The 24,050-nt window shown below is 32.8% G+C and overlaps 1 protein-coding gene across 1 annotated transcript; it reads left to right on the top strand.

Annotated features, from left to right (window-relative positions):
- Positions 8,481-10,489, top strand: LOC18598178 (probable DNA double-strand break repair Rad50 ATPase). The gene is made up of 4 exons (XM_007027581.2): positions 8,481-8,916; positions 9,579-9,689; positions 9,828-9,908; positions 10,031-10,489. The coding sequence occupies exons 1-4, from the start codon at positions 8,668-8,670 to the stop codon at positions 10,103-10,105; spliced, it is 516 nt and encodes a 171-aa protein (XP_007027643.1). The 5' UTR covers positions 8,481-8,667; the 3' UTR covers positions 10,106-10,489.

The raw sequence follows: 24,050 nt of genomic DNA, 5'->3' as shown, positions 1-24,050 counted from the left end.
CTCCTTCATTAATTAGCAATATGATGTAGCAATTAATGAGATTTTATCTCAATAGCAAGACCTAACATTTAAGTTTAGGTGAGAATTTAATTCAATTTTATATTTGATTTGATTTGTTCATTAATGTTTTGATTATAAAATGCAGTAATCATGTCTGCATATATCTTAAAAGAGTAGTTTGGTTACAAATATAATTTGTACATGCCACCTTCTCATGTTTAAAAAGCAACAAAACCGGCAAAATAACAAGCCACTTCTGATAGGTTGAATAACAAGTGTAGGCATGGGCTGATGGTAAGCGTCGGATAAGCGAAAGGCACAGCAGAAACTCTTTTTTAATGTGCAGCCAAATAAGGAAAAAGGGGAAGGGAAAGAAGAGAAGAGCCCAAGAGGGGGAGAAAACGTACGATTGAAGCACTGTACACGTTTGGCTAAAAGGTTATAATCAAACCAGCTGGCGAGGTGGGACTGTTCACATGGTGACATATGGAAGGTGGGAGTGAGTGAGCCCCCAAAGGCTAAAACCCTGTCGTTGGGGGAAACTCCGTGCAAATACCATCAAAACGACAAAGCCATAACGGCCTTAAGAAATTTGATACGATGGATGAGCTTCTCGTGAATGACACGTGTTCATTTGAAATTGCAAAGCCTCTTTACCATTTCGTGTATTCTTCTCTTCTGTGATGGGGATGGAATATATTGAAAAAGACTGGGATTCATGAAAGATTCGGCCGCGCCATGAGAGGAGAAAAAAAGAAGAATGCGTAAAGGGATTCCAATTAGCAACTTGGCCCATTAATATGCTATACAAATAGACCTTTATATATCTTTTCTTGTGTAGGGTTATGAAGAAAAGTTCAAAAGAAAAAAAAAATAAACAAACCACTGAAGTGGCAAAGATTTGTTTGTTCTTGAAAAGAAAGAAAAAGGGCAGAGAGGGACAACCAATCCCCAATAGTTTTTGGGTGTCAGGACATAAAAGTCCGTATTTGCTACCTGCCGTTGAAGGGAGAAATTATTTTTAATTGGATCCATGTGGAGAAGATGAGCCACGATACTCCAAACACCTAAGCTTCATTCGTATGCAGTTTATGTTTTGCTACATGTCCATATGCAGTAATTATATGTTAATTTTTAAATTTTTAATGGGTAACTTAATGGATACAACAACTTTATAAATTTATTTCAGAATTTAAAATTTTCACAACCGATTTACCTTCACATCTAACATTTATAAATTTTCACAATTAGTAGTTAAAATGGTTGTAATTAGTAACTAATATCCGGAATACTTTCTCTCACATCTAACATTTGTCCGTTTTCTTGTGCTGTGAAGGCAATGGTATCCAGTCATATTCGGGCTCCTTGATTTTTGGAATCGAGGTCAAAAAGCCATGAAATTAGTGTCCATCTCCACACTCGATTCGCCTAGTCAAACTATTGCGTGAAGGCAATCAAGGGCATTTGAAGGTCATACTTGGTACAAGTATTTGTTAGCAAACGCAGGTTCCCTGAGGATGAATATAACCCATTCATTTAATTATATTTATTCATAAATCCTTGTTTGAATTAGAATGCTGTATTGGAGTTTTGACAGGTTTTTTTTTTCATTTCTTTCTAATTTGGTCAACGTAATTTTTATAGTTTTTAAAGTTCGAAGGGCATAGCATTTGATTTTTACAATTTAAAAAACAACTTGTTGATTTTTATATTTCCAAAGTTATAACGAATTAGCCTTTTTATTATTATTTCCGTCAAATTTGATGTTAAGTATAATCTTTCTTTAAAAAAGAATAAAGTGATGGGTTTGGCTATGGATGCTATGCTCAAAATACGTAGGGCAAAGAAAATTAAAAACTTTATAACTAAACAACAAAACATGCCTCCACCCATGGATCATCTTGGTGATATTTAACACATAAAAATACAAAATAAATTATTGTTTAGAAAGTTACATTGCCATGTAATTTCGTAATCACGATAGCACTTTCTGAAGCAATTTCGCGAACACCACAAAGAGCAAAAACCCTAGCCAATCAAGTGTTTGGCCTTCAATAGTAGTACACACGATTGCACTTGAACCTTCAACAAACGAAAGAGTTTTTAACTATACTTTGTGCTAGTAAAGAAGACAATAATTGTCCTTTTCTTCTTTTTCACAATCTTAGTCGAACCTTTCTCGAAAATTGTTTCATAAGCAATTTTTTTTTTCACACAAAGGGAGTGGTGACAAAGAAAGAAAACGTTTTTCTTTTTCTGACAAATACTACGTTTTTTTCAATTGTGAAAAACTCTCATATGGAAAATAGTTAAAAAGTGGCTTATATAGTTAGGTTAAAATAACTTCAATTTTACAATTAAGCCCTCAATATTATAACACATTATAATATTGAGCCTATTGCTTAATTAAACTCTTTTAATTAAGTCATTGAAAATTAAAATCAAAATTAATTTTCTTTATATTTTGTAATCAAAGCCTTATAGTTATAACTATTTATAATTATGCCAAAAACTTAATAAAACTATTTTAATTAAGTTTATAGAAGTTAATTATCTAGCATATGATTTAAGTCTAACTTAAATCGTCACTCTCCCAATTTAATTCAAATACAATCATTGTGTGTGACCCATTAGGTTCCCAACATATTGGTAATAAAATTGATTAATGACTTAATTGATTAATATAAATTTCAATCAATTAATCTATAATCAATTCCATAGACCAAGATTGACGTCTAGCAATATATCATGACCACCCAATTGTTGGGATAGTCAAAGGGTTCTTTGACAACCTTTCAGTGTACAGTCTATCAGTGTAATTCATTCTCTCGTCATATATCCCAGAGATGATAAGAGCTTGTTACAGTGTCTACTCTTTTTGACCTCCATATTTGTTCCTACAATTATAACATTAGCTTTATAGAGAGTTATGAAGCCTTTTTCATAATCTCCATGTAACCTTGGTCAAGACTTTAATAAGCTAATGTTAATCGAGAACTGATAAGATATGTCCTCTAAAACACTTGAAATGATGATTCCTATCTTGATCACTTATTTGCTTTCATATGCTTTATACTATACTCAAAAGCATCATGTTTTGACATCTTTGGTTAGGCACCCGTAAGGATGAAATTAAAGCATGGCACTCCACACATAAGATAACCTGGTGTCTCAAGTCTATGGAGTATTTACATAACTGACATATGAGAAGTGTTGCATAGACACTGGAGTGTATTACCAAATGTACTTCTCATGGTGGGTCATGTTCAGTAAACTTGCTTTCCTAGGCAAATACCTATATTCTAGTTCCAAGCATCTTTATACTTCAATCTATGAGATGATTGCTTATTTTCAAAGTAAGGAGCATAGAATATACCAGTTTTTAAGCATCGTTGATGTCTAGTCTCAATGGTACATTGACCAGGAACATTTTAAGATTATATTTTGATACATAGGAATCTCATAACTGCAACCCATTACAGTTTCTTTGCAAGGCATATTAATCTCATGAATTTTATCCAATTATATTTATAACTCATTATAATTAATGTCTTATGCATGAAGAAAAACCTCTAATTATTCAATATAAATGATACTATTACATGATTGGAATCAAGCCTCATCAATCTCAATTGACTGCAGGGCTCATCCCAACATAAAATTGAAATTCTCTTTTTCAAATATATAATATGATATTAAGTACAATTGATTGTAACATAGAAAACACTTTTAACTAACGTGTACATTAATTATTTACTTAAATTTAATTTTTAAAAGTTATATATTATATTAAAAATATACAATTTTTTTATTTATTTATTTTTTTTTGGTCTTTTTCGTTTTTCTCTCTTCTTCCCCCTTCTTTCTCCCCCAACTAGCCAAGTGTCAGTCAATGATTGCAGAGCGTCGGAATCTAGCCCAAACGACACTGTGACGGCGTTGGAACCAAATCCGCCCCTACTGCAACAGATCCGACAGGAGGAGAAGAGATCGGTGTCAACTGGGCCCAGCCTTGTCCTCTGCCATTACCAGGTTGTCCTTAACCGGCGAGGGAAAAAGAGTAGAAAGAAGAGAAAATAAAAAATAAAAAAGTATATTTTTCCATTTTTATTGTTTTTATATTGACATGTGACACTTAATACTTGACCTAACAAAAACAATAAAATAAAAAGTATTCTCCTACAATATTAAAAGTAAAAAGACTAATAAATTACTATTTCAACCGTAATAACAAAATAGTATTCACGTCAAACTTTAGAATTACATATGTAATTTATTTTATAAAATTTGGTCAAACTTAAGGTAATTAAGATTGGGTTCCGGGAAATTCTGGTCTAGAAACTCTGGTCAACTGGTCTTAAATACTTGCTAGGCCTGTTTGGTAATTCACTTTGTTTTTCCAAGAAAGATTCAGTGGGGCAGTCGGTCTAAGCTACCCTTCATGGGAAGAAAGGTCACTCTAAACGTACCAACTGTTCAATATATTGAGATTAAACACATAACTTGTTTCATTCAAACATAAGACTTACCAACAACTTTATCTATACAGACAGACTATATGTTGTTTTCTTTTCTTCATTAACCATATGATTATTTTCATATTTTTATTTTTTTGATGAAAGGTCCACCCATTTTTTAATTCTAAGGATATATTAAATAAAATAATTCTAAAAGAACATTAAATTTGCAAAAAGACACAAATCAGCTAATGACAAAAGAAACACTAAATCACATCACCCCCCACACGAAAGCCAGAGAATGCTGGTTGTGCATCACATTTGTTTTTTCTTCAAAAGAAGGATGTTTAAACTAATATGATTAACGATTAAAACAGAATTAATTTCTCAGTATCTGACCTAACACAAAATTTAACCCTCAAAAAGCCAATCATGATAGCCTGGGATGAGAATCTCAAAGGTACAGTTGGGCATGGCCATAACTGTAACCCTAATTGACAAGATTCTTAGGAGCAAAATTTATACAAGACATCAAAGACAGTGATATGTTTGAGATTTTCCTACACCAAAAATGTTTCATTCCCCTGCCAAAGAAAAATAAATAAAAAATGGATACCTTAGTGGGTCTGACAGCAAATCATTGATGTTCCAAACACGCCCTTAATCAAAACGCTTATGTTGGCATTAGGTGAAAGTGCCCGTCTTTGCTATTTGTATTATTAATAATAATGATAATAATAATAATATTAAATTAATTAAAATTTAAAATCAAATTTAAAAAAAAAAGAAAGAAAGAAAGAGTTGTCCAGGTTGCACGCCAGTGACGCTAATGGGTGCTTTGCTTTGCTTTCAATGGCCACCGTCAGATGGTCCCACCAGGAGATTCCTAGGCCATGATCAATTTGATCCCATGATCCTGACCGTTTAAGTTGAATGGGTTTCTGCCTTTATTTGTTTTTAGTATGAACTTGTCAATCGATGAGAACCTGGTCCCCCATCTTCCCATAGAGGGGAGAGAGAAAAGGTGCAAGTCCATTAACAAGCGATTATGTTATTTTAGAATATTTTTAAAAGTACAACCTTGACTCAATCATGCCAATTTAATAGCATCCAAGCAATATATGGAAAAATAACAGATTATTATATTAAAATTTAGAATAAATTTATATATTTGAAGAAAAGTCCAGAATTAAAAAAGGAATAAACCAAAGAGAAAAATTTAAAAGAGGAGATTCTTGCTTTGAAGGCCCAGAGTGGAAAGTTGGTGATATTTGTCAAAAGGTTAGCTAAGCTGCCGCCAATGGCCATTTCTCTCCTAACCTTGCCTTTGCTCTTACGCCTCTAATTTATTTAGTGTTGGTTATTTGTAGGTAACCCTTTCTGATCCACCCCTTACCAAACTTTTTATTTAATTTATACGTACCTGGCCTTCAAGTAGGGAATGGCCACCCACAGCTTTACTCGGCCTCCTTTGCAGTTAATCTTCTATTTATAAGCCCTTAATGTGTAGATTAAGCTAGACAATATAGGTATCATAATTATCAATATCTGACTCAATAATTAGAAATGAAATGGCAAGACACATTTTATTGGGTTTAACTGTCAGGTTAAGATGATTGCATGCAAGAGATTCACACAATTGTTTTTCTACTCATTAAACAGGTTGAATCTTAATCTTTGTAAAATTTGGGAAATAGTAGCCCTAACTCTTCAATACCTAGAAGAATTTGATCATAGTTTGATTTCAACATCATTCTTAGCATTAGAAGACTAGTTACTTATTGTTATTGGGTTTTTGACACAGAAAACCATAATAACAGCTGTTGAGTATGGTAGCAAGAATATTCTAGCATCAATATAGAAAAATTACTATTTACCCATGGACACAGACACACAAAAAGATAAGAAAAACATCAATATCATGATTCATGACCAAAGTCATTTTACTCGCAATCCACTAATATATCCTAACAGAAAGATTGCTTGACAAATCAATTTCGTTATACATTTCATTAAATAAAACATGCATGCAAGAAATGTAAGTAAGGATACAAGTGCTTGTGTCAGTCATCCAATGTGAATGACGCAACTACGAGAGTTACTTCAAGTTGCCCCTCTACCTACAAATAAGAAAACCACATTCTTGCCTGGAAAGGTCCCATCTGCACCCTGAATCAAGTTCTGATTTTGGTACAGAGGTGAGAAACAAGCAAGTGGTAAAATTAAAAAGAAAAAAAAAAAAAGAGAGGAAGTCTGTACATTTGCATTCTGACCTTAAAACAATATATATATTAGTCTGATACCTGTGCGATGTCTCGCACTCTGACTGATAAATTTTTTTTTCAATTAAGTTGAGAATGCTTTGTGAAATAGATATATAATAGTAATTATATTATCATATTTAATTATTGACATGCATTGACATGTACAAAATATTATTTTATAAAATATATAATTGTTGTTATTGTAGCTACCATTACTTGTATTTTTTATTATTAAATTTTATATAATATAATCTCTTAAATATATTTTTAATGTCATATATTTGATTTTTATTTTTATTATAATCTTATATATTTTATTTTTATTTTTTAATATAATTTTTATATTATAGACTTTATTTTAATTTCTTTTTTCTTTAAAACATAATATAAATTTTATTGACAATCACCATGATTATTAAAAATAATAAAAAGATATCATCGAAATCTATATAAAAAGCCAAATTATAGCATTATAAAATGTTTTTAATAAAGTAATAAAATTGAAGGGTAAAATGATTTTTAACAACATTGTAAAGTGAAACATAATATGATTGCATTGGTTTTAAACTGCAATCACATTACAATTATTGGCTGTAATGTGATTTATTATAATATTACATTGCAGTGATTTGTTGCAAAACAAACATTGCAATATAATTTAATTGGGTATATTATAGGAGAATGTATTCTTACTTCTCTCATACCAAAGATTACATAAGAGCATACATATACTTTAACAAGACTATAAATGAATCCATCATTTCTTTCTTTTTCTTTTTTCTCTATATTGTCATGTTTGCAAATGGATACTAAAGTTATGTCAACGAATATATTTAAGTTTTCTTAGATTGTTATTTTATTAGTTAGTACTTTTTATATTAGAAAAGTGAAAAATGAAGAGTACATTTAAATATAAGAAAACTTATTTTTTAAAAATTTAAGATTTAAAAAAATTAAAATTGAACTTTTATGGATAGCAACTGCATATTTTTATTTGATAAAGAGAATTATATTATATAGTTTGATTTGGTAGTTGACATGTATATATTTTTTCTTAAGTAAATAGTTAGATTCAAATTTTTTTAACTTTAAATGTAAAGAAAAGATAATTACATTTAATATTTAATAATAACTGTTGAAAAATCAAAGAAAAAAAAAACCATATGGAATAAAGAAAACTCTTTGAGGCTTTTCTCCATCAGGCAATATTGTCAGGTGTCAAGAAAAAAGCCCTTAGGGTTTTCTTTAAATATAATTATAAATATATATATGTCATAGTTTATTGTAATAAGAAAGAAAAGAGAAAATATTATTTGCTGAATATGAGGGTAAAAGTGCTAATGCCATTTTGTGGTGAAGAATGTACTCTGGCTTGGTAGAATTATTAGGAGGCATAGGGTTAGGGGTACAGTCCTTGAGAAAAATAGAGTGAAAAATTTGAAATGGGGAAAGGCGTATGTAATGTGGGGTTCACTGATCATTGTATAGACAGGGTTTTAAATTTTCAAGGGACACTCTTCATTCAGTAAACAAATCCTCCCCAATCTTTATCAGTGGTTGGCAGTTGGGTCATTTCAGCTGCTGCTGCTTTTTTGTTGTAATTTCTTATTTTTTACAAAAATCCGCATTATCTTTTTACTATACTATTTTGGTTCTGGTTCACAAAAGTAAGCTGAGCTAAGCCAAGCTGGCTTGGGGTTACACTACTTTAATAATAAATAAAGCAAAAAAAAAAAAAACCTTGAAAAGCCATCCTTGTTTATAAGCACTTCTCAACAGGGAAAAAAGAAGAGAGAGAAAGAGAAACACAAGCTATCATTTCAAAGCAAAAGCAAAAGAAAGAAAGAAAGAAAAAAAAAAAAAAGAAAGAGCAAGAAGATAATAAAGGGAGGAATTCAAGGAAGAAGAAGGGTTTTCTTTCTGTGAAGAAGCTGGAGCTAGCCAAGATGATGCAGACTGAGCAGCAGCAACAGCAGCCTCAGCAACAAAACCAGTTAATGGTTCAAAACTCTGGGAGTCTCAGCTTTAGCAGCCACTTGTCTAAGGAAGATGAAGAGATCTCAAAGTCTGCTCTTTCTACTTTTAGAGCCAAAGAAGAAGAGATAGAGAGGAAGAAGATGGAGGTTAGAGAAAAGGTTCAGCTTCAGTTAGGCCGTGTTGAAGAGGAAACGAAACGTTTGGCCTTCATTCGTGAGGTTTGTCCAAACAAAATTTTCTCTTTTTTTTTTTTGGCTCTTTTTTGCTTGTATCCCTGTTAGTTTACAGGCTAAGCTAAAATTTTTCTGGATTTTGACTTGGGTTTTTACTGGCTAGACTTGGAAAGGTGAAATTTTTAATGTTTAAAGGCTCTTGTTTCAAACAAGTTTACATCTTTTATATTTTTTTTTGGTCAATTTCTGCAAAATTCAGAGTGGTAGAGGCTCACATAGTGGTCAAAATTCATGATCTGGGCATGGATTTACAAATTCTTAAAGTATGTTTTCAGGTTTAGCCTTTTGATGCATTTTCCTTTGTCAAAGGAGTCTGTTTCCCCACAAATTTGCTTAGTAGAAAGAAGAAGATGTATAATGCATTTGTGTAAGAAAATGGGAGAACTTTATCTGTCAGATTTACAGTTAAAGGTTGTATTATTAAAAAAAAATCTGTCAGTTAATTTTGGGGCTTTACATCTTTTTGCAAAAACAACTATTTAAGCTAATAGATCAAGGGTGCCTTCTAAATGGTTTGCTATTTTAAAACAAACAAGAATTTCTTTTTATTGGCTTTACAATTTCAGCGATGGAGCTGGACTTAATTCTACATAATAATAATATTACTACTGTTTCTCCTTTTAAATAAAACTATGTAAATCTATTAGGAGCTTGAAGCACTGGCAGATCCAATGAGGAAGGACGTTGCTCTGGTGCGGAAGAAGATTGATGCAGTTAACAAAGAATTGAAGCCACTAGGGCACACCTGCCAGAAAAAGGTACAACTTTACCAAACTTTGATGCTATTCAACTTTTCCATTAATTTTGGTCAATATTACTTATCAATTAGCTGAAAGCTACGGAATCATCTGAGGGATATAGTCATGCCGCTAAGTTTGGGTTGAAATATGTTACAGGAAAGGGAATACAAGGAAGCCCTTGAGGCATTTAACGAAAAGAACAAGGAAAAAGTACAGCTAATCACAAAATTGATGGAGGTTAGTTTTTATATTGTAGTGTTGAAGCAAAATTTAAAGATAGAAAGCTAGTAAATTTCCTTTTTCTGATGACTAATTTCACTTTGTTGTTATCTTTTTTTTCTTTTTTGTTGAATCAACAGCTGGTGAGTGAAAGTGAGAGGTTGAGGATGAAGAAGCTAGAGGAGCTCAGTAAGAACATAGATTCCATACACTGATATAGCCTTTAGCGCTGTTTAACTGATTAGGTTTGTGTGATGTATTTAAGGTGACTTTGATATTTATATATGGGTGTTACTGTTTTTGGGTTTGGTGTATTGTATGGTTATCTTTGTTTGTTAGCATTTGATGAACGTTAGCTGATTTAGAAAGGGAAATACCCTATAAACAGGTTTGTAACTAAACGCATCCCGACTGCATTTTCTTCTCATTTTTCTCATGTTCATCTTTTGTACTGTTCTTTTTTTTTTTTTTTTGTTTTGGTCTTTTAAGTTGTGTAATTTGAAGTTCGTTCCAAAACAAAAGGCTTGGAAGGGCCTGAACTTGCACTCTGTAAATTATTTGGTTTTAATGACATTAATCCACAAATACCCATTTGTCTAGGTTTGTCTTCTGAAGCAGTTCCTTGAAATTTCTGGTAGCAACTGCTTCAAAAGAAGATTCCATTTGCTGTTTATAACTGTTGAATCATTAATTGTGATGATTGTTCCTTGAAGTTTCCAGTGAGTGAATTCTTGGCAGATGTTGCCGTAGCTCTAACTTTTAGGTGTCCGTGTAGTGGTATTCACTCCATCTAGAGATTCTTGAAGCCCAAGCTTCATCATTTTAGGGTCAGTGTTCTCTGGCAGACAGTTTATAATTTTGAACCTCCTAAGAATGTATCCATCAAGGGAAGTGATATCTGCTCACGCTGCCAGGACCATGCCTACTTCCAACCGCACAAACAGGATTGAGTTTTATCAATATGTGGGTGTGGTACCGGGGGCTTTCCGGTCTCTGTATGTTGGATTAGGATTGTAATAGTGTACACTGCACGCACCAGAGGCTCAAGCATCTCCTTTCATCGATTTGGAAGCATTTGTGGGTCTCGGATGGAGATTGGATGCAAATTATAAACATTAAAACATCATCCTAATCATTTTAGATTCTGTTTTAAGGATGTTGAAGCCGTCAAATCAGGCTGACACCGTGCATTTATTTGTTTTTGGAATATGATCCAAAATCCAAATCCAATACGTTTTATGATTTTTTCGATAAATCCGAAAGGTTTATCGTATTCAAAATTTGATTCTCTACAACAGACAAGGTTTGTCACGACGATGCTTTGGGCTTAGGAATTGTTTTGGTCGTTGCCTTGAGCAAGTTTCATGACATTGATCTTATAAACAGTTTACCAGAGATTGGTCCTGTGGTTCGATTGTTCTTTATAAATATTTTTCATTATTTGTTAATGTATTTCTGGTTATTTTATACATAAAAAATTAAAAATAATAATAGTATGTTATATATTGTAGTTTCACCTATTTTTGTGTGGAATTATACATCAAAAGAATCATTTGTCTTGCAAACAACATCATTTGGTCACTGCCCCTAAAACAAAAAACATCATAGCCCTTTACTCTGTTTATCCCGAAAATGAAGTCTGTTTTAATCATGACCCCCTTTCAAAAATTTGTGCAAAGCATTTCTTTTTCAACTGTTGTTAACTCTAGATGTTTCAAGAATATTTATTAAGGTTAAACCTTTCCAAAATATTTTCAACTAAATACATTAAGGATAATCAAATATTGCATTCAATATGAAAACATTAGAAATTGTGTAAGAGTTTTTTTTTTTTTGAATTTGAGAGACGGTAAATTCGAACTTTGTTTTTTTAAATAGGATCATACAGTAACTAATTAACTAAATATTCAAGTGTTACAAATTGTGCAAGGGTTGAATGCCATAAAAACTACATTTTTAACAGGTTGTTTCCTAGGACATTTGTTAGCATTTTGTCATCTGTTTTATCAAACAACTGTCAGCGACGAAACAAGTGATCAGCCAATTTGCACATGGGTTGATGAAATATTGCCAGGGAATATATCACACAAAAGAGGAGGAACTTTCAGTTTTGCCGACACTCATCAACTTTGTAACCATATGATCGTAATTTAAGCAGAGCAATGATTCAATATCAAACAACTCTTTTTTTCAGCCATGGGATAAAAGCAAATGATGTTACAGGCAGATGCTGCACTTTTATGTGCAGAGCATCTTATGATCTTATCGATTACCTGCTTTTTTTCTTTCTTTGATTCAATTATCTTCATAGTGGAATTTTCCTGGAAACGAGCCAAGGTAGAGCCACCTGGCATTTTGGCATGTCTATGTTAACTGCAACTAATTATTACATGCAAATTTGACCGTTGGGTTAAATGGGGCACGAGTCCAAACGTTTTTTTTTGGGTCAAAGTTCAATCCTCCGACGGTGGAGCACTGACGCTGCAGGTGTATTAATGAGCAATTATACCGATAATTATGCCTATGTATTGAAATCGAGATCTTACCTAGTAGATCAAAGTACCATCTGTAAAGGTTTTTGATTTCCAACGTTCAAGAGATCTCTGCCTGTGAGAGTGTAGGGGGTTAAAGGAATGGGAAAGGTAGCCTTTAATTTTTTATGTAGCTAAATTGTTGAGCAGTAAAGGGAAAGTGTTCGGAAAAAGAAATATAGACGGAAAGCAAAAATGAATGGGTCTAATCCGTTGGAAATTCAGAATCATTAACTTTGTATCAGTCAATGGAAGATTTCAAAAACTATGTGGACTTTCAAACGTTTACGGACGCCACAAAGTTAGAATTGATCTCAAGTCTCAACTTATCCCTAAAAAATCAAAGAAGAGGTCAAAAGAAATAATCAAAGCTCTCAAGTCTGAAAGAAGCTCTTGTTTTAATGAGCGAGGTACCTCAGGCAGGCTCTAGCCCATTCTAAGTGTGGAAAAAGCTTAAAAAGAATCCAATTTGGCCTTTTCTATTGAGGCTCCGCCCGGGATTGAGATTGGCCTGTAAGGCCGACAATTGCCTGTATCCAGTTGAGGGCTTTTTTCATGGGCTGAAGTTTCGGGCCCCCTGAAAGGCAGGCCGAGAACAATGATCATGTTCTCTACAATAGGGAAATGAAAATCTTTGATCCAATGATATCTAAATTAGTGGAATGCTTAAATTGGGACTAAATGTTTGTGTATTTTTTTAATTAAGAGTCAAATGTTTCAATTGTAACGATCAAAAGTCAAATGTTTTTGATTTTTTATAATAAAAGGCAAAGTTGACAAGTGGATGAAATGTGTATCATACACGATAGAAAATTATTTTGAAAATATAATTGTTATATGCCATGTTAAAAATTTAATTATTATATGTTATGTTGAAAAATTTAATTGTTATAGGTCATATTGAAAATTTAATTGTTATACATCATGTTGAAAAATGTAATTGTTATACCTCATGTTGAAGATTTAGTCGTTACACACAGTGTTGAAAATTTAGTTATTACACATCATGTTAAAAAATGTAATTATCATACGTCATGTTGAAAATTGAGTTGTTACACGCCATATTGAAAAATGTAATTGTTACACAGCATGTTGAAAATTTAACTGTTATACGTCATATTAAAAAATTTAGTTATTACACGTCGTGATGAAAAAATTGTTACACGTCATGTCATAATTTGAATCGTTTTGTCTTGACAGAAAATTTTTTTTGGACAAAACTACTCTTCCGTATCTTACCCTTCCAAATCAATGTCCACATTATATGCGTGTCCTATACGTGCTAGACACTTCTTGGCTTAAACCTTAATTGTAAGAAATAAAAAATATTCGACTATTGATTGTTACAATTGAAACTTTTAACTTTAAATTGATAAAAACTCAAAGATTTTAACCTCAAATTAAGTTTTTAGTCTTAAATTAGCAGATATACGATGGGGTAAAAAAAGGGGTGAGCGGGATTTCATATATCAATTTTGTTCCACTAAGGTCATCATAATAAAATCTTGTTGAAATATATGCTAGAGATTTTCTACTACAGTTCTACACACAACCAAAGCTCACTTGTTGATTTGTCTAGCCTTAACTGCCGGCCACGGGGCCAACATTTTCATTTTTAGGCTTGCAGAATTTCTTTAGCATAACCAATGGATTCAAGAGAAAAAATTAAGTATATACCATTCATGTTGCTGAGGCATGCTTGAATTGAATCATTCTTACATTTCTCTTTCAAAATGAAGTTGGGAAGGTTTTTTTAGGGCTATCATTTTAAAGGGTATAAAGCCCTGACTTTGAAAGGAGCAGGGGCTACAACCCCAGCCCTGGATGGCTGCCACCCATATGATAATCAACCGAGCCAAAACCTAACTCCCTCCCACCGCACCGACCCCTTTAACCTCAAGTGCTATTAGACCTCCACCGTCAAACATGTTGATTTCCAGAAATCATAAATGTCCTGATTAAAATCCCAACAATAAAACAAGGTTGATGGTTTGGTTTTGAATAAGAAGGCTAGTGACGTGCACTACAGGTCTCATCCAGTCAATAATTAACTAATTCCAAATGAGGATCAATAATTGCCTTGTTGTTTACTTCTTTCTCATATTTAATCTCGTAAAAGGTAAGAAGCCTCCATCACATTTCCTTCAAGTACCGGATATGCATGAACCCAAAAAATGATTATTGTACCAAAAGGCACATGTTTATCTTCTTGTTACATTAAAATACCTAATAAGTCGAAAACAAATGAACCTAGCAACGACAAAGTTCTCTAATGTTTTTTTCTTTGTAAGCATGGAGGAACATTCCGAGCTTGATCCCAAAACAAAACATGCAACGACATAACTCGTAATTATTGTTCCATAACTCAAATATTGGTCAATCACACTTTGTTGGATCAAAATACATTTTAATTAATTATACGATTAAAAATTTTATCATATCCTTACACAAATGACGAGAGAATCTATGTACCCATATTCCATATCTAGGTTTGATTTATGTTGGCAATATCCATTTCTATGGAGCACCTCATGACTAGATGAAGAGAACCCTTGGAGACGGAGGGAGAGAGATGTTATTTTTCTTTCCAAATGAAGATTTGGATGTCACCTTCGGACGAGACATATTGGGATGGAATTATAAGACATACTTATGAGTTTGTGTATTTTTTAGAATTCCAAGGTACATATTGACAAGAATTTGATTGGAAACCAAACAACATCACAATGCTATATATACCCAAAAGAATATATATAGTGCCTACATACTCTTCATTGTCCTCTGTCAGCCTAGGTTTAGGGTGAATTTGAGCCAAACTGTTCCGTCTTCGGTTGACATAAACTCCATCAGAAAAATAATTTTGGAATTTTTTAACGAGTATCCTATGTTACTTCTGTGATGGCCTTACCATTCCTATTTATTTTTCTGGTACTTGTTCAAGGTTTTAATATTTAATGCATAATTCTACAAGAGAAAATTTGTCAGAGAAAAATTTAAGTAAACCAACTCTTTTATCTTATTGAAATGTGACATCTATTATGCAAATACAGTGTTTTGTCATATGAACAATCAACCAGCATGCAATTCTAATACTAGAAGGATGTAAATTGGAGATCAGACTTGACCTTTGCCACCATTCTTTGAGATTTGGTAGGGAAAAGTGTGGTAAAGCTTAAACAATATGTTTGAATTTGAAGAGAAGCAATGTAGAAAAGGAGGAGGGTATTTACTTTGTTATTCTGTAATTCTACTTTCAAACCTTAAAGTAAGTAGTCAATTTATATGTATGAATGATAATCAATTAGAAATGAAGTATACGACTATGCATAGATTTCTTTTTTCTCTTTTTGAGAGAGAAAGGGAGACAACAGAAGACGACTATGATTTTGCCACGTAAGAGATAAAAGGAAAGGGGGTTTTATTCCACAAAATAGTTGCAAAAACCATAGAATCCAATGCGGGGAGAGGTGGCAAAGGGGAAAAGCCAAATTGCGGTTTGACTTGAACAGGTTTGGTACGGGGGAGCTAGGGTGGGGTCCTTAACAAGGTACGGACAACAATCCGACCGTCTCTGACACGTGGATGCGGCGGATCCATGACCACGTGTGAAGGTCGACAAGCTGAAAATTGGACGTATTATGTGGATGCACCGAATGACGGTGCATTTATAAGCCACTGTTTACCTTTGTTGTCTTGAGTGAAAAGTTTGGAAAGTTTAAGGGCCCATTTGGATTTGGTAATGTTAATGTTGCTCAGATTGCGTGGTCTCTCGGTTTGTATATGTTTGGAACAAAATTTGTCGAAGCCAACTGGGAAAAAGTTAAAAAGAATACAAATGGGTTTAATTTCGAGCCTTGTTTTATAAATGAGAGAATGAAATTAGGTTTGCAAAGTGGGAAATTCACAAATTCATGGTATTTCTTCATCACCACAATGAATTTCTCCTACACTTGTTCAAACATGATTGATTTTGCTGATGATTATTTTAAAATTTTATTAAATATTTTAAAATCTAAATTTTTATTATTCATCCTCGGGCGTGCAAGTTACTGTTTTCTTTTTCTTTTGGACAAAGGAAGAATGCTATGAATATAACTCTTTTCGTTACTTTTCAACATTATTTGTAACCTTTATTTATATGTATATAAAATTCATACTTTAGGATTACATTTTGTAATGTGAATAAATTGGATGTATTAAAGAAATAATAAAACAAAATTAAACCCAAATATTATAATTCAAAATTAGATTCATTATCCAAATTTCACTTCATCACATATTACTTTTATCAACTAAGTCCAAACGACAATTGTTATACATATACATTCTTAATATTTGTATTTTTGGTACCATCCATGCATATATATATATATATATATATATATATATATATATATATGTATGTATGTATATGATGTTACAAAACATGGATTTTACTTGTCACTGACACAAATACTATATCCAACTGTTGCATTGCCAACTGTTTGAACACATCAGATGTCGGCGAGACAAAGGGTAGTAACGTTAGTGAACCGAACATTTTATGAAACAGTTCTGTTGTGCGGTTGAATTGTATGCAACAGTTACTTTTGCAAGGAAATTTTCGCCTGTTTCAGCTTTTTATCTTTCTTTTGAAACCAGGTTAATGTATGAACACTACCGACTTTGTTTTAATATGTACTACTAAGCAATGAATTCGATATGTTTGGGTAAATAGTTAAAATATCTAACTTTAAGTTTTAACAGGGTACAATTTACAGAAGCATGTGTGGAAAATGATTGAAACTCGTATTGGATTGATATCCCTATCCGTCTGACCTGAGCCACCGCAGATGGTCAAAAACTATATATAGGCACGTTTTGACAAAGTTTTCATTTTTCCCTTGTTGACCCAATTATCAATCTTTGGCCCTGCCCTGCCTTGCCCTGCTACTGCTCGCCCTAGTCTTATAACTGATGGGCTCCACCTTGAATGCCATGGTCAGGTAAATTTTACTAGCATGCATTTTGGATTTCTTATGATTTTTTACAAGTATGTTTTACGTTCAAAATGGATTCACCGAACCTGTTTCTTTAATGTCCTTTTTTCGAAGACAAACTTTTATTTTATTATAAGATTGAACATATCTATTTACTTTTGAATTTAAAGGTGTGGGACGTGATAGATTAAGGTTTTGTGATGATGATGATGATGAAGGAAGAATAATTGGAATTCTTTTTTAGAGAAATAAGAGACTGAGATAAGCACGAGGATAACCTGTTTTTGGTAGGTTCTCCTAAAATAATAATTTACAGCAAACTGGTTTTGCAATAATTTAATGAAGCCAGTTAGAAGCACTATTGATTGCTTACTGTTTTTAATAATTTATTATTGGATCAACCACTAAGTAACCAAATTGATAACTTCATCCATCACAAAACTTTACAAATGTTTGGATCGCCACGCTACTACCATCCTCACCAACCAACAAAACAAAGTACTAACATTTGTGACTAGTCATCTTTTGGTCTTTCTTCTTATCCCCTGAAACTTACCAATTGGAGTCACAGAACAAGCTGTTAGTTTTGAGAGAGAATTGTTCCATGTTTTTCCAATAAATGATCTGCACATGAAACTATAGAAAATGGAGCCAGGTTAAAACGAAAAACAAAAAAATTTTTCCTACCATAATTCGACATTGTAGAAGTTAAATATACTATACTAGTACTATTTCCTTTTCTTTACCTAACTTCAATAATGGATGTTTACTGTGTATAAGACAAAGCAAAGGACATGTTACATGCAGCTACTAGAGTTTTCTTGGGGGAAGGAAGCCATTGTCCTTTTTTAACTCGTACCTAACAGTTAAAAATCATAGGAATTTTGCCAGGGCAAAAGGGTGAAATGAAGTTAAAAGTAAAACAAAAAATGTTTCCCCCAAAATGGAACACTAGACATTAATTGCCAAATTTCTGATGTACCCCATAATTTTATAACCAATTCATCACCAATTTTTTTAGGGTGTGATCTCTAGTTATTTAACATATTTTCAGCTGTTTAAATAATTAAATTCATAGTAATTAACAAACGTTTGTGAAGGGGTTAATGGGCGATCAAGAAGGCTCATGGCCTAGGTAGATGGCCGCCATTGCACTGAGGAGGTGCATCTGTCTAAGGTCTCCCCAAGTGAGAGAGCCTACGTCATAATTTGTGGCAGAGGGGGCCTGCGTACGCGCGGCCCCTACCCATTAAAAAAAAAAAAACAAACGTTTGTTCAAGCTTCATTATCACTTAGGAATTATAATTACTAATCCTCTGCCACTTGACTCTTCTTGACTCTCTTGGATCATCCATCCTTTTAGCAAGATCTGAATAAATCGACAATTATGGTATAATCATAGGAAGACCACTCTATTTTAAGTATCTTTCTATATATCTAGCTTTTAATCAAAGTTATTTAAAATGATCTTCATGGATTAACGTACCTTTATCACTTTCGTGTTTATTGTGAGGTGAAGTCGTGCAAAGTCAATAGTAAAAATATACATAAATAAAACTGAAATTGTAATTGCAATTGTCACTATCATCGTCATGGTTTCCACTTTCCAGCCCCCACAACCCCCCCCCCCCCCNAGATGCTATCTTCAAGAGGTTCGCCAAATGTTTAATTGAATAATAGCCTTCATACAGCACACCTCCACCACACCCCCCCCCCCAAAAAAAAAAAAAAGGAAGAAGAGCAAAAGAATTGTTAACCAAATTAGTTCAATAATAAATAAAGTTAAATTGCCGCCGATGATGAGAGCTTTCGGCACAGAATGTATACCTTAATTTCCCTAATGTTGAAGCATGCTGGGACTGAATTGGTCGCACAATAATTTCCTGTTGTTGGTTTGATACTATCCTCTTCCACTTTACTATATATTAATTAATTAATTAATTAATTAAAAAGATGATGCTTATTTATCAACAAGTAGTCATATAAAAAGACAATGATGTGAATCCATCTAACCGAAGATTCTCAACATAAAGAGCACACTAGGCTGATTTAATTATGCCAATTTTGTCGCTAATTATGCATTGTGCATGAATTATTTAACTTGGCTTGTTCCCCGACAAATTGAAGTGATTGCAACTATAATAACATAACAAGACAAAAGACTTGAAGTTAATTATGTGTATTAGAGCAAGGGCAAAGGCATGGACAATGTTTATATGTTCATTGTTTTTTACAGGCTTTGGTTGTTTGTCTTTTTAAGGATTCTTGAGCCTGCTAATATTTTGCTTCAAGGATGTTGTTTTTTCTGAGTTAATCTGTTTAACTTTTTCCTTTTTGTCCACCTCGTTTTTTTTGTACTAAAAAATCAATGTAAATTGTAAAATTTGTTTTCTTATAGCTAAATGGAGAAATTATCCCACAAACCTTACGTACACCTCCTTGAGGTAAAACTTTCCTGATTATGGCCTATGGGAAATTAGTACGACTTTAGTTTTGTTTTTCTACTTTTTAAGCTGAGATAGAAGAATAAGATTTCCCATGCCATTTGATTAATTTTATAATTGGGGAGGTTTTTGAGGAACCAAAAATCTAAATAATTTTCGTTTGGTTCATGTTTTTTGGCTGTCTGCTAAATGCCAACGTAAACTATTATGATTATTTGTTCAACTAACTCCTCAAATGCAGTGACGAGCTTTGCATATTCTTTGTTTGTTACGAATATAATCAATAAATATTAATCTAGTTCTCATGTAGTAGGTATATATTTAATGCTGTATATTTATTCAGAAATAGAAAAAATTTGTCGATCTAATTTGAGTGAATTATACATGATAATTATTTATTCAAGAATTTTGACAAAATTTTCTTTCAGTATATATGTATAAGTATAATAACTTCAACATTGTGATATCAATTGATATATAAACACCCTTAATTTAAAAATCTTAATGTGCTTGTTAAGTATGCAGTTATCATATAAGCCTTACTCATATCTAATAAGGTTTTAGCCATGGCGGAAGCCAAAATTCGAGTGCCAAATTGTGATAGCTAACAAAGGTGAGTACAAGTTTTGTAATAGCTAGACCTCCAGGAGCAATGGCTAATAATAAATGGACAAACCATACCAAGTTGATAGAGGTTAGGCACAATATATAGGGATAGCCACAAATTAGTGTTAGCATAGAATATATAATATAGCCGTTGCTGACTGTATCCAAAGATACATGTTTACATAGGCTACAGTATTTTAGATTTGAGTTCTATTAGCGGCTAGCATTTATTCATTACTAGGCCTCCATATAGCTAGTCGTAAGCCTTTTTAGTTTATAAATTATTAGTGCATTAATCAATATTATTCACCTTATTCCTTTTCAATTTAAAATCCATGGAGGTTTTTTTTTTACAATTTTTTTTGAGGACTACCCAACTTGTGCTGTCTTTATTAGCTATCCTTCACCCTCGTGTAGAAGTAATACTATTCTTGGTTAAGAACCCGTTTGATATTGTAATTGGAGTAACATTAATTACATTGACTAAATTTAAGCACTAGAATCAGAACCGATTATGAAATGGAATTGTACCATTTCTGATTTTCTATAATTATGAATGTCTTTTTCCTTTGGATAAAAAGAAATGGTAGTTATCATTGAACATCATGTCAGGTGTTCCAAGAAGAAGAAGAGGAAGGCGGGAAAAACAGCACATTCATTCATGCATTGTGACTTGATATAGGAAAAGGAAATTAAAATACGAAGAAGGTGATGATGGGATTCCTCCTTTTTCTATATCTAGTCTGCTCCATAAACTTTTAGCATCATTATTGAAACATATCCTTCCACACAAATCCCCGCTGTGGACCTCAGCGTCCAAAATTAACATATATTTATGCACGCAATGGAATTTGGACACAACCTTTCCCAAATATATAATAAGACATATACATATTGTTGAACTAAGAACGTAATAATTTCTTCAAAGGATTCAGCTATCATTACAAAAATGTATTACCCACATGCCTAGCAAAAGAAAGGAAAGCCCCACATCTATGATGGGAAAATTTTTTTCTATTACTATCAATCTTTATTTTAGTGAAACACTATGAATGAAAAAGAAAGGAAGAGATTCCATTGCTAACTTATCTTTTAATGATTCAGAAAAGTCAATCAATTTTTATTTTCTCCAAAAGCAAAGGTTTAAATTTTTGAATGGATGCTTTGTTATTTTTTTATTATTATGCATAGGAAGGCAAAGCTTTATATATAAAGCAAAATGCCAACCGTCCGAGGCAATGGATGTTATACTAGATTAATATTTCTTTTCACTTATGAAATGTTTAGAGCTAGACTTTGAACACATAACTAATTATTGCTCCATGTATAAGAAATCTGAGTCTATTATGCTTACAAGTTAGCAAGGGATGAGATATATATAGCTATATATGTTATATTTTAATTTTGTTGGTTAAAACCGTTTTTTTGGGAAGATTGTTGGTTAAAACCTTAAAGGTGATAGATTAGGGTATTTGTAAACATTTTGCATGCCTCAAACCAAACACTGATAGCCTATTGATTATGTGATTAGTGTGCTCCATTGGAGGGATAGTTAAAGTTTAATGTTGATGATGCGTCCTTTAGTAGTTCGGGGTATGGTGAAATTGGTGGTTTGCGTCGTGATAGGAGTGGTGTTATTAAAACTAAGTTCTCCAAATCAATTGGAGTGAGTGATTCGAATGTAGCTGAATTCTTAGCCATTCATGAAGCTTTATTAATATTTTTCAATCATTGGAATAATTATGCAATCCTTTGGTCTAATAATCATGAAGATGCCCCATGGAGGTATAGACAGCTGATCAATTGCTATGGAAAAATTGCAAGGAAGGATTTAAGCGCTGAAAGATTATGCATATATGGCGTCAAGGAAATACGGAAGTTGATTGTCTTGCTAAGGCTGGAATTTTGAGAGATGTTGATTTAATTGAAATTTGTTAAGGTTAACGGCTGTTTAGGGTTAAGGTGGTGTCCTATTTGAATGATCCAATTCGATATTTTAGAAGGGATATTTGAGTTGTACTGGAGATTAGATTGTAACTGGATAGAATCTGTGAAAGTATATGAATGGAACTCTTTGAAATTTGAAATATGATTTTCTAGAGTCCTATTTGAAGTGCAAAGTTTGAGTTTGTTTGAGCTGGCTCATATTTGTTGCGATAAAGTCACAGTATGGATATAGCAGAGCTGCGTGTGAATGTGAGGTGCGGGGTTGGGTAATTGCTTTGGGTCTTTTCTCGAACACAATTGGTGCTAATGTTTGGATATATGTTTTGAATGAGTATTTGAAATGTAATATTCAAGTGTTAGTTTTGTGTCTTGGATATCTACAAATCTGAGCTGCAAGGGTTCTGGGGTTCTTTTATTTTTTTATTATTGTAAACATAAAAGTCCATAGTTTTCTCTATGGCACCAAGCAATAAATTTCGTAACTTTTTTTTAAAAAATATTCAAAACATTACAAAAACGATATCTATTTACTACTATTTGTTTTGTTTTGTGGTCAAAAGATAAATATATGTATTGATGTGGCAGTGGGGTGAGAGCAGTGATATGGTACTCTATGTGTAACCCACAAAAGATATAATCATAAAAGCAGAAGGGGAGCAATTATATCAAAAAGTGAAATGATAAAAGTAATACTAATTAATGGTACATATTACTACAAATTTTAACTGTTGGAGGGAGGTGGGGGTACGTGAATCAGGCAGGCACGCAGGCAGGCAGGCAGGGGCTGTCAAACATTCATTCTTTTTCAAAAGTTCAATTTCATTTCATCACAGCTACAAAAAGTAACCACAAAAACCTGCAACAACAAAAATGGAGTGGGTCACGCCTCACTCTTATCGAAAGCACTCTCTTCTTTTATCAGTGCCCATTTTTGTACCTATAAAGAAAAACCAAAATCCACTTTCAAACCCATTTTTCTTTTTTAAATTAAAGTTGATTTGTGAAATGGACCCTTCACGTTGCTGAATAAAAGGGTATGCTGTACGAATACGATTACAGCCAAATGACTCTTAACTAGTACCTGCTGCTTTTATCTCAGCAGTCAAATAACAAAAATAAATAAAAATAAAAAAAAATAAAAGAGGAAAAGCCCGCTTGTTTTTTATATGTACTATAAGACATAAAATTTGGAATTAATGAATTCTCCAATTTAGGTCATATTCAACTTAAATGTATCATATTTTTCATAAACTGTGCATTTGGTGTTAATAATAAGAAGAGGTTTTGTAGTTGTGTTTTTATTCTGGTGTTGGAATTCTCTTATTCCACATCCATGAATAAAGAAATACTCATAATTTTTTTTTAAAAAAAAGAATTATTTTCAATTTTTATCTGTGGTAAAAAACCAGTTGTAACTATTGGTTAATATTTATCAAACAAAACACAGAAAAAAGAAAGTAAATATTTTATATGTTGGGCAGTAAAAAACAAAAAGAAAGAGTAAAAAGCCAGGATTATGATCAAGGGAGTGGAGAGGAGCGTCAAAGATCGAGTCAAGATCCGGCTCTGTAACTTAGTTGGCACGCGCGGTCTTCTCTTTTTTGTCGTTTTCTTCCAGCTTCGGCTCTCGAGAATATCTCTTGCCTTTGTCAT

This window comes from Theobroma cacao, chromosome 5 (assembly GCF_000208745.1).
Source record: "Theobroma cacao cultivar B97-61/B2 chromosome 5, Criollo_cocoa_genome_V2, whole genome shotgun sequence".
NCBI classification, from domain to species: domain Eukaryota; kingdom Viridiplantae; phylum Streptophyta; class Magnoliopsida; order Malvales; family Malvaceae; genus Theobroma; species Theobroma cacao.
Note: the sequence above shows the minus strand (reverse complement) of the source record. Positions and strands in the feature narration are given on the sequence as shown.

Coding starts and splice junctions, on each gene's coding strand:
- LOC18598178 (XM_007027581.2), top strand. CDS start 8,668: ATGATGCAGACTGAGCAGCAGCAACAGCAGCCTCAGCAACAAAACCAG. Junction 8,917..9,578: donor GTTTGGCCTTCATTCGTGAG/GTTTGTCCAAAC, acceptor TAAATCTATTAG/GAGCTTGAAGCACTGGCAGA. Junction 9,690..9,827: donor GGCACACCTGCCAGAAAAAG/GTACAACTTTAC, acceptor AATATGTTACAG/GAAAGGGAATACAAGGAAGC.